General features: G+C 43.9%; 1 protein-coding gene across 3 annotated transcripts in view; it reads right to left on the reverse strand.

Annotated features, from left to right (window-relative positions):
* Oat (Ornithine aminotransferase precursor) overlaps positions 1-17,602 on the reverse strand; it is an 83,874-nt gene that overhangs the window by 36,941 nt on the left and 29,331 nt on the right. For all 3 annotated transcript variants that reach the window (XM_084588356.1, XM_084589777.1, XM_084589056.1), the window contains 3 exons: positions 11,583-11,778; positions 11,150-11,374; positions 10,867-11,090 (listed from right to left, as the gene is read on the reverse strand). In XM_084588356.1, the coding sequence (XP_084444482.1) occupies positions 10,867-11,090; positions 11,150-11,374; positions 11,583-11,754 (621 nt within the window). In that variant the 5' untranslated portion in view covers positions 11,755-11,778. The remainder of the gene's footprint in view (positions 1-10,866; positions 11,091-11,149; positions 11,375-11,582; positions 11,779-17,602) is intronic.

Below are 17,602 nucleotides of genomic sequence, written 5' to 3' on the forward strand. Positions count from 1 at the left end.
CATGTGTTTCGACAGTGGTGTCAGAAGCGAACCTACAAGACTCTGTATCAGAGCAGCACGGACAGGACAGCAGCACTGAACAAACGGACTCTGACTTCAATCTCAATTTCCTGGAGTCTGTAAATTTGGCAACAACTCAATGGAAATTTGAGTACTTTCGCAATGAGGAGACAGATGAAAGATGCGGGCTGTTTTACACTCGTCGTCTAGCTCGAGGAAACTTGCTAGTTGAAAAGACTTTTGTGATCGACGAGTGGTTGTCATGTGCAATGAACGCATACACCAGTAAAGTGCACAAAAAGTTCTTATATAATGTGCAAAGGGTTGGATAGGTAGAAGATCTTCTTAAGCAGGCCAGTGAAATGAAATTGTATGAGGGGTCGCAGTTCAGAGCTTATGCGAAGAGCGAATGCATCATAAAAACTGCTCTGTGCTAACAATTCGCGACAAGTTTGTTCTAATTGTTTAAGGCTGCGCAGAAAAATTCAGCAAGCAAGAGGGTCAGAAAAAAGAAAACGACTTCAACAACTGAAGACATGACTGCTAAGAAAAGCACTTCTGCGAGCTTCGGCAGCAAAAAAAAAAAAAGAAGAAATAGCGCAGTTAAAAAAAGACCTCGAAAAGAACTCAGAAGAAGATTTAGAGTGGCGTGGAGCTTGCAGAAAAAGTCAGAGTAGCAACTTCTGCTACTTCTTCCAACACTGGCACAGGTCAAAAGCTGCAACGTAGCAGCGAACAGAGCGATAAAGGCCTGGCCAGAAAAACCGCTGGCGCACGCTATCATACGTGCGTGACACTCCCAGGCGCCCTGCAGTAGGGGCGTCATGAAGTTGGGCCAAAACAGTAGAATGGAGATGACCAGGAACGACGAGCAAAAGGTCCGCACCATCTGGGCACATGTTGCGCCAGAACAATGTATCATGATGCAGCACGAACATGCTGACGGAAAAATTGCAGCCGTCAGGGCACAGCTGGTCGATAACGGGTCGAGACTCTGTTTGGCGCTGATGTGCAGAAAGTCTGTGATGGACAATAGGTAGTCGTCAGCAGCACGGTCAACTAATTTAGAAGGATCGATGGGATGGCAAGATAAACAGTCAACGTCTTGATGCAATCGGCCTGACTTGTAAGCAATATCAGATGTGTATTCCTGTAAACGCAAAGCCCAGCGACCTAAGCTTCCGGTAGAGTTCTTAACACTTTCCTGCCTGCGCCTATTCCCATCAATAGCCCGCTATCGCTGGTTTCACGATTCAAACTTTCTCGCTTTCGAAGCGCTCCTCGACAAATGATATCATCCAGTGGAAAATAGAGGAACCCTTCATTCAGCTTCATTTTTCCACCGTGCCGCGCCCGTCTAGATGGTCTCCGGAGTCAGGTGATCGGCGCTCTTTGTTTACATCATGGCGTCGACGTCGCTCGCTGCTGGTGTACAGTAACGGCGCGTTTCCACAGAAGTTAATGCATCAAAGAGCTTGTTTTTGGATTCAAATAGCAGCACAGATGACTCGGCAGACGAATTCAGCTCTTCAGATTTCAGCACCGACAGCAAAACTGCGTCAAACAGACCCAGAATGTCAACAGCTATGCCCTGATGAGCTTCGCTTTCGACAGCGAAAAGTTTCGGTTTTGCTGTGCGCTGATCGGAAGAGATCAGTGTTCTGAAGGTCACAAGTGCTACTGCAGGGTTTCAACGTATTTTGGGTGGATTCTTCTTGCATTCTTCTTGAGGAGAGCAGTGAGCAGACAGGCAACGTCGGAGATGTTCTGGATGAAGTGTCGGAAATAAGAACACAAGCCGAGGAAACTCTGCATATCAGTTGTGGAATGTGGAGTAATGAATCAAGGACGGCACAAACTTTACCAGGGTCAGGCTTGACTCCTGGGGTGTCCACCAAGTGGCTAAGGACCTTTATCTGGCGTTGGCCGAACCTGCATTTTTAAAATTCAATTGCAGACCAGAATGGCGGAAGAAGGGCAGGTTTGAAATGTCGGGGAGAATGCTGCATCATCTAGACGACATAACTACATGGTCCATTTGAAGCCACGCAGAAAGTCCATCACACGCTCGAAGGTGACGGGAGCATTGCAGAGACCAAAAGGTACCACTTTGAATTGGTATAGGCTGTCAGGGGTAACAAAGGTGGTTTTCTCGCAATCATGCTCGTCCACAGGTATTTGCCAGTATTCACAATGTAGATCAATTGATGAGAAATAGCTGGCGCCATGCAGGCAGTTCAGTGCGTCGTCTATCCCGGGTGCAAAGGCTGCTGCAGAGTAGGTACGTCCTTGCATGAAGACGTAGCAGCCATGTTGGAAAGTTGGTCAAAATAGAGAGCAATTCGGCAGTGTTTGGCTTGTTCAAACTGCCGGCAAACCTGAAGGATGGAGTCAATGGTGATTAAATCTTTGCAGAGAAGATTAAATGAGTCGTCCGCGATTCCTTTCAGATGACCCACCTTGTCGGTCTCCGACATGGCGTCCATTTACGGCACAGTGCTAGGACATCCTGAATGTGACACATACGACTCGGCAGTTGACTATGCTCGACAAGCAATATCTTTTTTTGCACTGAGCTTGCGTCTAATTGGCTTCCCGAATAAGTTTTCGACTTCTGCCTGAAAATTTCCCAGGATGATATATCTTCTTCGTGCGTCTCGAACCAGACGTGCACCGTTCCCGCCAGGTAGAAAATCACATTGCCAAGCATGACAGTAGCGTCCCAGCGGTTGTGCTTGCTTACCCGCTCATACATGGAGAGCCAGTCGTCGACATCAACTTCATCGGTGCTGCAAAAGGTGCGGTTCCCGAGGCTGTGCCATGACAACGGTCAGCGCTGTTGTTGCCGCTGTCGATGGGGATGGGTCGAGTGGCATAGTTAAAGAATCAAGTAGGCGGCCACTTCGAAGCTCCAGGTTGTGAGCCCAGGATAATTTTCACCCCGCACCTCCACCAAACTGTTACAGGGCATTCCAGAGCGAAGAGCCTCCCTTAAAAGTCCGGAGCACCTCCGAGATCACAGTGCACAACCACACAACAGCTCCATTTTCAGCGTCGTCGTTCCTCCACCCAGCGTCCAAAACATCTTTGTCTTGCGACATCTTCAGCTACACTCGTAACGATATGCTATTTCTGAAGGCCATTTTTCTAATGTGGACAAAAGCACAATCATAAGCGAAGTGCTTTATAGCATGATAGTTTGAGTGAAATTTTATACTTCTTTATGGCAGCACGAATGACCTGAGATGATTAGTATTCTTGTTGATAGAGCTCTAGCTCAGAGAAAACGCAAGCCAACACGGAGTGAACCCGCCCTCCACCTAAACTGCTGGTTACACTTTGCAGGTTAGGCGGACGTCTTTTTTTATGGGCTATATAGTTCTGTCGACAAGAATACTCGTCATCACGCCTCATTCGTGTGGCTGCCAAAAAATACAATTGTACCTAAACTATCACGCTGCAAAGCGTTTTGCTTATGATTGCACTTAAGTGCACATTAGAGAAATCGTCTTCAAAATTGTAATATTGTTAATTTTTGAACGGAGAAATTAAATAATATTGTTAAGAATTGGATTGGACACCACTGCACTTTGCAATAAAAAAATACAAGATAGAGAATAAGTTCAACCATCACTTGCATTCCCCCATGAAATTGCCAAAATATCAAATTTATTCCCTTTTATGCTGTCATCAACCCTATAATATAGCAGAAAATGACTTCACTAGCAATTAGAAGGCTTTGGATATTGCATAAGGTGAAATGCAACTAAATTCAGCAAACATTAAATTGAAGTATTGATGCTTACTCTATAAGGAGAAGCCACTAGCACTTCTATAGAATATGAGCATGCATTGCTTTAAATATTTATATTTTTATTTCACAAAATGCAATAAATTTAGTGCCTGACGTTAACGAAGCACTTAGTTTTTAGTTTTCACTAAAAATAGAAGATGCGGCAGTTTTTCAAATTTGAATCAGAGTTGTTTATTTCTTGATATTTTTTTAAATTTTGGCTGCTTTCAAAATAATATGGAGAAAGAACCAAAAACTCTACAGCTTCACATTTTCCACAAATAATGAACAATGCCTGCACAATATAAAGAAAAGGTTTCAGTGACAACATTTCATTTCATTGTGAGGTGCATATTGACAAGTCAAATGCTTTGTTTATATTTATTTTTATAATATTAACAATACAATGCAACACATCTTTCGTCCAGAATATTTCTGAGGTACTAGGGATTCTTGAGTGCGATTTTAATAAATATTGATGTTTAATTGGAATCAAATTTGCCTCTATTGCAGATTTTAAACTTGGGACAATTTTGATGCTTTGTGGAGAACGCACTTCGTGGTCTAGAGCTACAAATTCTACCTGAGATTAAGAACTGCCTAATAAAGGCAAAAAGTTTTAATGCAAACAACTTAAAGCACCATATTTACGGTTCAAAATGAACTTTTCTTTTTGTAGCGCTCCCGGAGCAATATTTGCAATTTTTTACTAAATCAACTGGAACAACAAAACAGGTTTTTATTAGTTTAATAGTAGCAGGCTGTAGCAGCTGGCATAGGAGTAACAGCATTATTTTGGAGCAGCTTTGAAGCAGTAAAAGTCCAATTTCGGAACATGTTTGGAGCAATTTATGGGCTATTTCGTAGCACTTTGGAGCATACTGATGGCATTAAATGCTACTAAGTGTATTTTTCTGTTCACGGCTACAGTAAGTTCTATTTAATTTGGCCTCCAATAGAGCAGAAAAAATGTTCAAATTAACCTAAAGTTCTAGTTATCGAATGGAATCGAAAAAATTGCCGAAAACAGTTTGCATGACAGCTGTCTGCATTTGAAATGAAAGGCTTCCTCAAGCTCTTTGCGCACCCTTTGCAGGGCTACTCAGTGGTACTGATTGACGCCTCTGCCCTCATGTTTTGAGGATACAGTGCAGTCAAACTGCGTGGAAGCAGAATGTGAATGCATGCGCGGGACATGTGTGTGTTAGAACAGCATGACGCCATCGCAAAACAAAAATAAAAATGTACTGACGCCCCAAGCAGTGTCCGATGAGCGTGCCCAATCGCAGGATGGCATGAAGTAAAAGCAAAATCAGATTGAGCTTTATTTCGGAAATGGCCAACTTCCAATCGTCGTCATACCTGCCACAGTACGCACAATGTGAGCTGGAACAACTGTCCCATGCAATTCAGGTTTAGGGAGGCTGTTTTGGTGACCGCTGGCGAAGTCTGTTGTACCAGTGTGTCGCTGGTGCTGGCCGCACGCGGCCCATTGACATCTACTAAGTTGAACGCAGGCGAAGAGCAGCGATCAGCCATTGCGACGCCGTTTGCAACGGCGCGCAGCTAATCACACTCGCATTTCACACATGTCCCCTATAAATGGGCAACCGTGCTCCTAGATCAAATTATCCAAAGTTCCCAATAGAAGGGGGGTCGAAACAAACAGAATTTACTTCAGTCCAGAAACAGCATGAAAACTGATTGTGAAATCGACTGGCCAGAATCATTTAGAAGTGCAATGTTTGCAAAAAGTTCATGAAAGAAAAATAGACAAATGACAACTGCAAACACCAGTGGAATCGATAAACCCATTAATTTCAATTCAGAAAGGCTTGTTCCACCAGCCTTTCCTGGAATCCTCGGTGACGCATCATGAGTGAACCAAACTGTCGTGGAGGTAGATGAGGCTGCCTGCGTGCTTTTGTAGCGAATGCCCAGTGTTGCTCTACCAACGATAATACTCTAATAAATTTGACGTTATATACTTGCGATGGTCAATTACCGCGTAAATTGCCATTTAGATGCAGCTTGGAGCAAGAGGTCAGGTTGGCACAGAATGGCGCAATTCGCGGTATGAATAAAAATTAATGGATAACAAAATTTTAGTGCACTAGCAGCAGGGTGCCCAAACTCTGAACTTTTTGAAATGGCAAAAATGGTGTTTTCCACCTCTAGTGATATACGATTTTCTTCCGAGAAAAATGAGCCGTATCTTGCAGAACTAAGGTTCATTCCTTCATGTCTAGACATTTGCCCACCACATATAAAATCATGGTGAAAACAGCACTAACACAGGATGGAGCAAGCACACAACTAAGGCACTGACTAGCAACTGGCATTTATTCCAGAAATACAGATATATCAAGACAAACATAATGCGCAAGTGCTTAGCTCATGACGAAACAATCTAGAAATGAATTGGCAAAAAAGTGAATGTAAGTAACAAGGGTGACCAGGTGAAAACAAAGAAGAAAAAATGATAACAAGGGTAAAGAAAATTTTAACTTGCTACAGGTGAAGGATGAAATGAAAGTGGCGAGGTGAATAGCACATTCGGAAGGAAGAGGAAAGAAGCACTCGTGTTGTGTTCTTGCTCAGTCTTGAGTTATTGTTGTTTCCACCATGATCGTAAACCAACAAGCCCAACTCTCCACTCTTCCGAGTCACATATAAAAATTTAATTAGAAACAAAATATGGTCATGGGACCCTTACTACCACTCATATATGTGGAAGAGTGAGTAAGTACTGCAGCCATCAGCATGATTTCCGAGCTGGATTCTCTACGGCCACCCAGCTCATTGAATGCACTCACAATATTGCCACAGCACTTGACCTTAGGAGTCAGATTGATGCCATTTTCGTAGATTGCTCGAAGGTGTTTGATACAGTGTGTCACAGCAAACTCTTGCTAAGAGGCTTTTCCAGGTGGTCACAGGCTCGTAGTTGATTACATATAAACATGAATGATCTTCAGCTGTCGTTACATCAGGTGTCCCTCAAGGCTCTGTCCTGGGGCCACTTTTATTTATCATTTACATTAATGAAGTCATCAAAATAATACATAACACACCCATAAGGCTTCGTTTATACGCTGATGACTGCACACTTGACTCGGTCGTCAACAATCCTGGTGACTAGCAGGTGTTGAACAACATATTTTCTCCATTTTGTGTCTGGAGTGAAAAGTGGCAAATGGCTATCAATATGACCAAAACTGCATCCTGTATAATGTATACTGAAGAGTATGGAGTGACCACACCCAGCCCCGCCACCTTCTTTGCTGGGGGGCGCGGTCGCCCCGCGCGCGCTACTCTATCGTGCTAAGCGATCATGCGGCGCGCGTTTCGCAGCGCCTGTGTGCAGTTACAGGTTCAAGGGTTGTTCTCCTATCCTATTCCTGGCGTGTCTGTTACGACGTGTCATGTTCAGGAGCTGGCGCCATCGCCTCTCCAATAGGTGGACACACAACTCCATCACTGCTTTCACTCTCTTGCCGCGCCCTTGCTTACGGCTAGCAGCAGCAAAAAAGGTTGTTTTAGCCTCTTTCCATCTCCCTTTGTCATCTTGATTTCACGTGCCATTTCTCTCCGTTGTGCGGGCCACCGAATGTGCGCCCTCCATGCACGCGGTTACTTTCGGATGGCTGACCGTGCGGGACCTTTGACTGCGGACTGGAGTGATGGCTCTTTTGATTATAAATACGATTCGAGCTTTGATTCAGACTCTCAAGAAGTATCAAGCAGCTTTTTTTCTTATTATATCCTCATTTATCTAATTTATAATCGGGCTGATAATGATGATGATGTTAATTAACAACACCTGCAGAACACTGAAATGTGCATATTCCGTTGACTATTTTAAGGTGAAAGCCTTTAATGGCTCATGCTGTCAAGGTGTCCCGCTTTTGCGGCGTTCTGTTTGGTCAAGGCAGGATGACGTCAGAGGTCTCGACCAATCACAGAGCACCACCACAGTATGCGCTAATGCGTGCCTTATATGGCCCTATGTCAATCAAGGATCAATTACTAATATAATGAATTAAATAATTAATTACAACTTGAGGACAAATCAAGCAATTAATTAATTAATGATTGACCAGTTAGTTAAGCATTAATTACATACTTAATTACTGATCAGTTATTTAACTAATTAGTGATATTACCAATTAGTGCCAGTTGCGTAGCAGAATGCGGCACTCAGGCTTTTGCCTTTCACTACTTTAGTCGTTAAAGTCCCTCGTAATTTTTTATTTGTATAGCAATCATTATCAAAAATAAATCCTTATGCTCGTTCTCTATGCTGGTTCCCTGAAACAAAGCCGACAATGGGGGTGCGTCACGGCCAGAAACGCCCGACAACGAAAGGGTTAAAATGCAGGTATGTGTATGGCCGCACTGTCATGCTGCACAGGATCATCCATCAGCCCCCATCGCATTCACCTCCAGAAGAGTTAGTGCATTGCCTTTTCATCTTACAACCTAATACCCTGTTCTTCGTTGTACTTTGTAACCACTCCTGCAATGTCTCTCACCAAAGACAGCAGTATATGTAAATAAATAAATAAAATGTTGTATTGATTTTCTATTCTACTACTTTGACCCCCTCATGTAATGTCTCGAGAGAGGCCGGGTAAAATGATGATAATGGAGTTCCATTGTATAACTTTTTTATGTAAGTCTGAGCAAAATGTGTCCATGCACTATATCAGCCCTCTTTGGGGCAGTGTTAATCTATTTAATTACTTGCATTAATAAATAACTTTTGATATTTGCACTGCTCTAACAACCCTTTTTTTACAGCCCATTTTTGCTCTAGGCTGGTGCTTACAATATTCAACACTGGCAAATTGGAATTCTTTTCCTGGAATGGAAAATGCTAACCACACCCCCAGTTAAAGCACCTTCAAACTGTGTGCATCCAACCACAATTTTTTTTTATCCACTTCTCCATAAGAGTGCCATATACATAAAAAAGAAAACTGCTATCAAACAGAACTCTTATGACAGCCTTGGAGTAAGACCCAACCTGCCATATTTAACATTTCTCTTACAAAAGAGCAGTGATAATGAAAGCCAGCATGGAGGAGATAAGTGAGTGCACTTGTGCAAGCCCAGGTAAAACAATGGCCCACATTTTGCAAGGAAAGGTGAAGCAGTGTTAGGAACTGTTGCGTTCAGTTTCATGGCACTCCCCATTTCCATCATCACAAGTCATGTTTCGAGATTATGATGAAATAGAAGACTCCACTGCTTACTGATTATCAAAAATTAATGCATTTATATCATTAACTTTGCAACTAAAACTGCATAAAACAGGCTCAAATGATGCTCTACAATGCAACTCGCATTATCGATGTATCCCTAATTGGGACCACCTTAGCAAGCCAAAATATAACCTATACATTGTCAGTGTATACTGCCTTTTTCTTCCGAAAGTATTATGGCTGATTAATCTACAGTCTGTCTTGCTTACCAATTGTTTCCAGCACAGGATACATGAAAACGATCATATTGACTAAACGAAAAAAAAAAAAAATGTTTCAGGATGAATAATTCAGACCCTTTGGCTGCCGGCCTCTCCTTCCAAGCCAGAAGACCAAGGCATCCACTGAGACTAACGTGTGAGGACGCTCTTCTTGTCCCCACTATATACCTATGTGCATAACTATAGCTTTTACATGCATCTGTATTATTCACAGCATCCTACACAGTATGATTTTTTGTATGCCCTAAATCACTGTTATGAGCCTTGTTTGTTCTCTTGCAACTGAACGTGATAACTCTAAATTCAAGCAGCTAATATCAGCTCACTTTGCCAAATAATCTTATGATCAGTAAATATTTCCAGATGACTCATGTATCAAACATGAACTTTGCTTTGTAGCTCTTCCCTAAGGCCATATGTCATATTTTTCTGCTTTGCCTTGCATGTCTTTTTTTTTTTTTTTCTTTGCAATAATTGTGCATATATAAATTTTTATTGAATGTATCATGAATCAAATGGGTGTTCCTTTCGTCTTGTCCTTTCATTACTTACGGTTCCATAGAAATGTACAACGTTACCTTGCCTCTATGCTTTTCATTTCACTGTATAATCATATGACCACATACTTTACTCGTTACCCCCCCCCCCCCCCTCCCCCCCTATGTAATGCCCGACCCAGGGCCCTTAAGGGACAATAAATGATGATGATGACTAATATAATGGATATTACTAACAATTGCTTGTGTACAAATTGATGGTGATACACTGTCTCATGTGTCAGCTGCTGGAGTGCAACATTCAGAATGAAAAACGACGAGCATCAAAATATTCTGGTAGGTCTTAGTGTCAGTATCAAGGGAAGAACTAACGGTTTAACCATATTTTAAATCTGTGTCCTTTCGTTGCATCTAGTCTGCTTTGAGCATCTGAAAGGAATGTTTTGTAACTATGCTACAGCATCATACAGACAGGTATTTGTATTCATAAAATTTAATGTCTTTATTGATTCACTCTTAAAATGCGTTCAAAACAGAAACCAAAGATGCCAGCGCTACCATCAGCAGTACTGTTACAGGCAAAAGCCGTTCTGCAGTAGATTTCACCGCATTTATTTATTCCTTTGATTCTATTTAAAGCTATCTTGGTACTCTCAAAATCTCTTACTTAATGACATGCGACATTGGCAGCAGTCTTTGTGGCTGCACAGAGTTGCTATACTCATGTCAGTGTCTGCAGACCACTGACAAAAAGGGAAAATTAGGTTCTGCAGTGTTTCTCAGGCTCCCCAGTTCATTCTTTGGAATAAAGCAACAAGTAATGGCTCCCATTATTTGACCTTTTGATGGTTTTTGCCACAGACTTGGCAGTCTTTACACTACAGGAATGGTGCATTAGGAAAGTTGCTTCTGACACAATGGAGATTAATTTTGAGCATGCTGGTTTGCTCTGGTTGCGTGATCCCATGTACCAGATTTGTGAAGTAGTTGTTCCGATGCTTGGTAAAGTGGTGCTATGACACAGGCAGCCATGCCTCTACCAATTTATTTGGAATAAGGTGTGCAACTATGAGAAACAAAGTATTTACCTCCAGGGCTGACAAGTCATCATATGGTATGATTGTAAAGCCTGGCATGAAGGGACCAAATCCTGCATAGCTTGATGGATCTGTTGATGCTGATACTGCGGCAAGGCTCCGGCCCCAAAAGTTGTTCTCAGCAAATACAATCTTGGCTCTGTTGGCAGGAATGCCTTTTACGTCATATCCCCATCGGCGAGCAAGTTTGCAGGCAGTCTCTGCAGCTTCCACTCCTGCAAGACATTCCAGCAGGTATCTTCCACTGCAAATTAGTGCCACAATAAATGCTCACCAGTGTTCATAGGGAGCACCTTGTCGTACCCAAACATTTTTGTCAGCCGCTCTTCCAATTCTCCGAGAGCAGTGTTGTAGAAGGCTCGAGAGGTCAGAGTCAGCACCTCTGCCTGGTCCTTCAAAGCCTTGACAATTTTGGGGTGGCAGTGGCCTTGGTTGACGGCACTGTATGCGCTCAGAAAGTCAAAGTAAATGCGTCCTTCAACATCCCACACATGAACACCTGCAACAAAAACATGCACTGCACTTGTCTAAAAAGAGATATGCTCACACCAACATGCATTCCCCATTCCAAAGATGCTCCTGCATGCGCCAGAAGGGAATTACTGTCTCGGCTGCTTACTTTGAACAAAGCAAATGCATGTCAAGCAGGATTCAGAGCCATCTTGAGGAATGATACTTTCAAAGGTATCCCCAGAGAGGATGAGTACCTTTCGCCTTGTGGATGGCCACAGGAAGTGGATGATAGTTGTGGGCGCCATATTTGTCTTCTCGTTCAAAGACCTGTTCAGAGCTCAATGGATACAGCTGGGCTTGTGTCCTCTTCTGCAGCCAGCTCAACTGCCGACGACGCAGAAGCTTGCAAGCCTTGGCAGCATGCATGCCTTCCTCCTTGGGCAGCAATATCTGCATAAAATAGATGAATAATATGGCTGATTTTGAGTGCAATTTCTCAGAACTATGAGCAGTACATTGAGGAGACTTGTTTGCCAAAAACAAAATCACATATTCAAGCCACAGGCAGAAAAACGTATGCCAGAGACATGATTATGTTTTCAACCATTACAGTGCTGAATGAACGTCCAATTCTTGACTGTCACCATTAGAGGCAACATACAGTAATATATGTCTCCATAATATAATTAATTTTGTCATTCAGGACTATACACACTTTAACAATGTCCTTGATCACTGGCTACAATAAAGGTCATTCACAGAGACCGTGAGTACTGACAGTTTTCAAATGCAAAGTTGGAATTTTGTTTTTTTCTTCTGAATTACAGGAGATTTCAAATGCAATTGATGAAACACTTGTGAAGGCAACAGAAAGAACTAAAAAATAATAGTCATATATGTTTTTTCTTCAGCTAGCATCCACTGAAAAGTCTCATATACTTAATTCTAAAAGGTTGAGATCCGAAGAAACTTGATATCTTGTTATGGTTGCATAAATTCAAAAGTGGCATTTTTGATCCATTTCTCCCTCAAATCTGTAACAATTCAAACAAAACAAGACTATTTTTTTAAGCGCACATATTGATCAGCCATATGCAAAATTTTTGCCTTAACAGTGTCCATTATTTATACCAGCAGCAGAATCACTGGGCTGAAACTCAACATGAAAAGCCTTTTTCTTGCCACCCCAAATTCTCCCAACACTCTTTTCGAGCCAATAGAAAACTTTGGATTTCAAAACTAAAGAGATGTCAATTCACAGGGATAAACAATGTGAAACCAGACGCAACATTTGGCACCTCTTGAGTGGAACCGGACCTATTTACTGTGTCACTACCTAGGGTGCCTCCGTTTTCCCCTCCCGGTGGCTGAAAGCATATTTTTATTTGCTCGCGGCAGTTTTGGCTCTTAACGTGACGTAATTGAAAGGCACTGGTCATTTGTATTATTTGTTGTGACATGTACAAGCATGCTGCATGCTTTTAATCACCTGTTGAAATCTTGGTCATGGACTGGTGGCCTATTAAAGGATAAATTCTGAACAGAATGCAGAGGTGAGTCGATTATTCAATAAGCACTTTCCCTCTAAAAGGGGACTTGAGCTTAACAAAATAATTTTCTGAATACTGCTGCTCTTGCTGTGCTCAAATGCAACCATCAGAAGGAAGCAGGAGAACCTACCTAGCTTCTGCAGAACCATCCGCTCTGGCTCTATAATCGTCGGAGGCATGCAAGTGGGATAGGGGAAAAACCAAACTAGTCATAAAGCGCACAAAAAGACCAGTGAAGGGAGCAGACAAGCTGCTGTCACCTCCACTGCAGACACGTGTAACGAATTTTGATGCTGCCAATGGTCTGTGATGCCAACAAAAGGAAGCTCTGTTACACTGAAAGAAGTGAGGTAATTAGCTTTACTTACTGCATCATTAGATTATGGTGGAGTGGTAGTCTGCGTGCCAGAATGCAGCAAGAAGAGCTTCAGATACACACTTAATAGCTCCTATTTAATATGGCCGGGAAATGTTTTCTTGGTCAGGATTATTCGTTCTTGGATGCAAGTCATGGCTGCATGATGACATTGCTGATAATGCAGTGTTTCCAAGTAATTACTGCTGTTACAGAAAGAACCACGATACACACGGTGGTGGTGTTTTCATCTTAGTTAATGTAACAGCTTGTTCACAGAAATTTGATATCAACACTAGAGCCCGCAAGTCTCTGTGGTCATGAAAGTTTGGCTGTAAGTTCATATTATCGACCACAGGGAAGCACATCGGGGACGCTGTCAAGTAATGGTAGCAAAGCAATGTAAGAAATGCTTAATCTATGCTCCTCTATCACTTTGACGCAAATTGTGACCACGAAACGCGTGGAAATCATACTCGACTAATATCTCAGAAGCTCTTAAAGGGGATTAGCGACCACTCTTTTATCCTGCATAAAATGAAGCTGCAGTATGCAACAGTCAGGAAAAAAAGGCAGCGTCGCTATGGTGTATAGAAGGGGGCAGTGTGACGGGCGGGAGCAGGCGAAGCGCACAGGGGAGCGATGAAACCTATAGATGGCGCTACTTGCAACTGGTGTGCAGCCGTCGCAGCGGTTGGAGGGGGCGGCACAGGGCACCAGGCACGCATGTCGCGTGAATTTTGCATCATGTTTGAATTTTTATTCTGATGCGCGATGCCAACATGACAAAATGTATGCAGATCGGAGATGAAAAGATGCATTGTTTTCTCCATCAGTGCGCACAAATAGAGCTTAGCGATGCAATTTAGGAAAAGGAAAAGCAGGCTTTAATAGAACGCATATCAGAATATTAACTCTGTACACGTTTAATTTTCACTAAAAGCTTGATAGCAAAGTGAACATGGACAACGAACACGGACAATTCGGAAACTCTGACTGGGAGCTTTGGAGTTCGGCTGCAGCCGCGGCAAATATAACGAGTGGCCTCAGAAAAAAAAAAAAAAAAGACGTACTAGCAAATTAGTTCTCAGCGCGCTACGACACGCTAACAAGTAGACAAAACATAAAACAGACAGGACAACGAACAGAGAGTCTTTTCGTCGGGCTGCATGCGCCAGCAACATGCCGTTTATGGCTACGTTACTTGGAAGCTGTAGCTCATAAATAATAGGTGCACTTGTAGATGTTCTGGCGCATCTCATATCATGCACTAAATATTTTCCATCACTGCTTTTGCTGGACAAATCCACAAGACCAAAGGAAACACTTCATTACAAGGCAAAGAAATCATTTGCACAAAATGTCTACAAGAGTGCAAATGACTTATTTTATTAATACAATATACAAATGCAGACGTCAGACCGGCCGAACAACGAATTAATGGCTCTGCTTGGAATTCACTCTGTTTATAAATTCAAATGTTTCTGGCACTCGTTTTGAAGAGCCTTGTCCTTTATTGAAAGAGTAAAAAAATGAATCCATAGTTAGCACCACAAACTGGAAACATTTTGCAGTAACCTCTTTACGATGAAGATTGCGCATCTCACTTGGTGGAGTTTGTTAGACCGCTGAGAAACTGCGTGAAATCATGCACACTGAAAGCATAAAACGTTTTCTTTTTTTAACAAAAAATGTGAATGCATCCCCTACTAACGCCGGCCAGCATAGTTCTATGCTACAGCCAGGCACAAAAGTTTGCGGGATGGGGATTTGTGAGAAAAGTTTATTTCTTCGTTGCCTCGCTAGTTTGTCTTCTATTTTTTTTTCCTCTGAATGGGGCGTGCATGTCCCCTTGTGATTCCACACATTTCGTTCTTCATAATTGCCAGACCACACACACACACACACACACACACACACACACACACACACACACACACACACACACACAAATTCCACGAGCCAGCATCCCTCATACTTTTATCCCTGGCTGTAAAATAAGCTTCCCCTATCAAATTGTTGCGTGCACAGCGATCTTAATTGCATTCAGCTGCTGCTGGGCTGACTTTGAGGCCAGAATCACAATTCTGGCAAGACATTGTGCTGCTAAACTTGTGTCACACATCCTGCTATGTAAAAGATAAGCTGGCTATCCAAAGCCAGACTCGTTGAAGACGACCAGCATGGCCCCGCTGGTCACAATGATGGGCCACAGACCACTACAAACTAGAGGGGTGCCAATTATTGCTGCAGGCGGTCCGCGTTTCCCTGCATACGCCTTGCTTGACACTCGCGTGCCACGTGGCCCAGCTGGTTGCAATTCCAGCAAAGCCGATAGTTCACCTGCCGCGCGATCGGAAGATGCCGCGTTCCACGAAGCGGTTGGAGACGTCTTTCCCCTCTCTCCACGCCTATGCGGACGTCTCTGACGAGCCCAGCTCGATGCCGCTGCTCGAACGCGTAGGGGTCAAGAGCGCGAGGAATAGCGGAGCCTTCCGCTGGCATTTCCTGCCCTACTGTCATTATATCTGCGCCTCTGGCACCGCGGAGTCTCGGCCTCCGGCCCAAGCGCATCGCGCCTCTAGCGATTCGGCTGGCCTGGGGGGTGGCTGGTAGCGCAATTCAGTGAGTAAATCTGCCTGCACTACCTTTGCTTCCTGTGCTAGGGCCTCGAGGTTTGCAAAAACACGTCCCCGCAAATACGGCTTGAAGCACGGATGGCATTGCCTGACCACGCGCGCGACCTGTTCCAAGATCGGTTGCCATGGGATCTGCCCTCTTGTAGAGCTCCTGCATTGCGTGTACATACTCGAGAAGGCTCTCCTCTGGGTGCTGTGTGCGCAACGCTAGCTCCTCAAGCGTCCGACGCTCGTAATCAGGCGGCAAGAACTCGGCACGGAAGCGATCAGTGAAGTCTGCCATCGACTGGAAGGCCGGCTGGCAGCGTATCCATCGCGCCGCGCTCTCAACAAGTGCTACGCGAATTACCTGCACTAGCACCACATCATCTGGGGAACCCAGTGCCGTCTGATAAACCTCGAGTTCTTGTAAGAACTCGTGGACTGACTTCACGTCCGTGTAGCCGGAAAAGGAGGGAACCTCTACATTTATCCGCGAACGCGAGACTGTCACCTCAGCTGCGGCTTGGTTGGCGCTAGCCACCGAATCGAGCTGACGGGCGAACACAGACAACATTGCGGTCATATGCTGCATAAGAGCTGCTGCGCGGGCACCTGTGCGGGCTCTGCCGCATCCCTTGCCTCACTCCCGGATGCACCGGCATCCGAAGCGGCATTCCTATCTGCCATGTCTTTTCTCGGCGGCATTCTCACTAAACAACTAAGGCCGGCCGGGAGGTGCAGAACAGCTGCACGCGCACGACTACCACCTAGCCCGCGTCAGGAGGCTATTCACAAAGGCTAATCGCGGCGATAATACTTCATAAAACTAACATATGCAAAAAATAAAAATTCAAACACAAACCGCCCGACACTAAAAAGCACGCACATAACCCAAAACAAAATTAAGACACTATACAAACACTACTATACTACACTCCGTGTCATCTGCACACACGATAGCCCTAAACTCAAAATGGCGTCGCGCCTATCACACAAAGGACTGGCCCGTCGTGAGCCTTGCCATGCGCTCCCACGTCGGCAGAGAAATCGTCCACATGGGTGCTAATTCAGCCCCAGTTGGGTGCCAATTGTGGGCGATTCCTCTGCCCGAGAAAGACGCAAGACAAACACACACAGCGGGCCATGTAAGAAACATCTTTATCTCACTCCATGAAGTCCATGGCGCTGCGGGAGATCAGCGGGGTCGTCTCGGAGGGCAAGCAATGCACGGCGGGTCGTCCGCCTCTCTTTATAGCCCCCGCGCGGGACCAGTTATCCCGGAATGAGCGGGGAGAGGTAAGGAGTAAAGCGGCGGCGCATCGGTAGCCGCGGGAAAAGGGCTCCCTTTAAAGGTGGCTGGCGCAGTCCCCATAACACTTAGTCTCGTTTCTTTTGTGTCACCCCTCGTACAATGATCTAGAAGAATTTTAACATATGCGTATGGCATCACAGCATTATTTCTTTGTGCTGGTTCACAAGGAGACGTACATAAGGATGTAATCGATAGAGGCAATGTATGAAATGTGTATTTTTATTGTGAGAGCCTTATGCAAACAAAATCTCATGCCTGTATATTACTCAAGAAATTCCTTGCATGAATCCCAGCTAGCTTTTAGCTAGGGATTCAGATGCTGTCACATACTATAGAGGTGGGCAACCTCATGAGGTTTCCCACCTTTGTTTAACATTATATCAATGCTCCTGATAAAACGTAGCCATAAATGTAGCTCTAATAAGCCTTTCTTTAA

The sequence above is a fragment of the Amblyomma maculatum genome, chromosome 1 (genome assembly GCF_055883805.1).
Source record: "Amblyomma maculatum isolate TAMU_Amacu chromosome 1, ASM5588380v1, whole genome shotgun sequence".
Lineage (NCBI taxonomy): Eukaryota > Metazoa > Arthropoda > Arachnida > Ixodida > Ixodidae > Amblyomma > Amblyomma maculatum.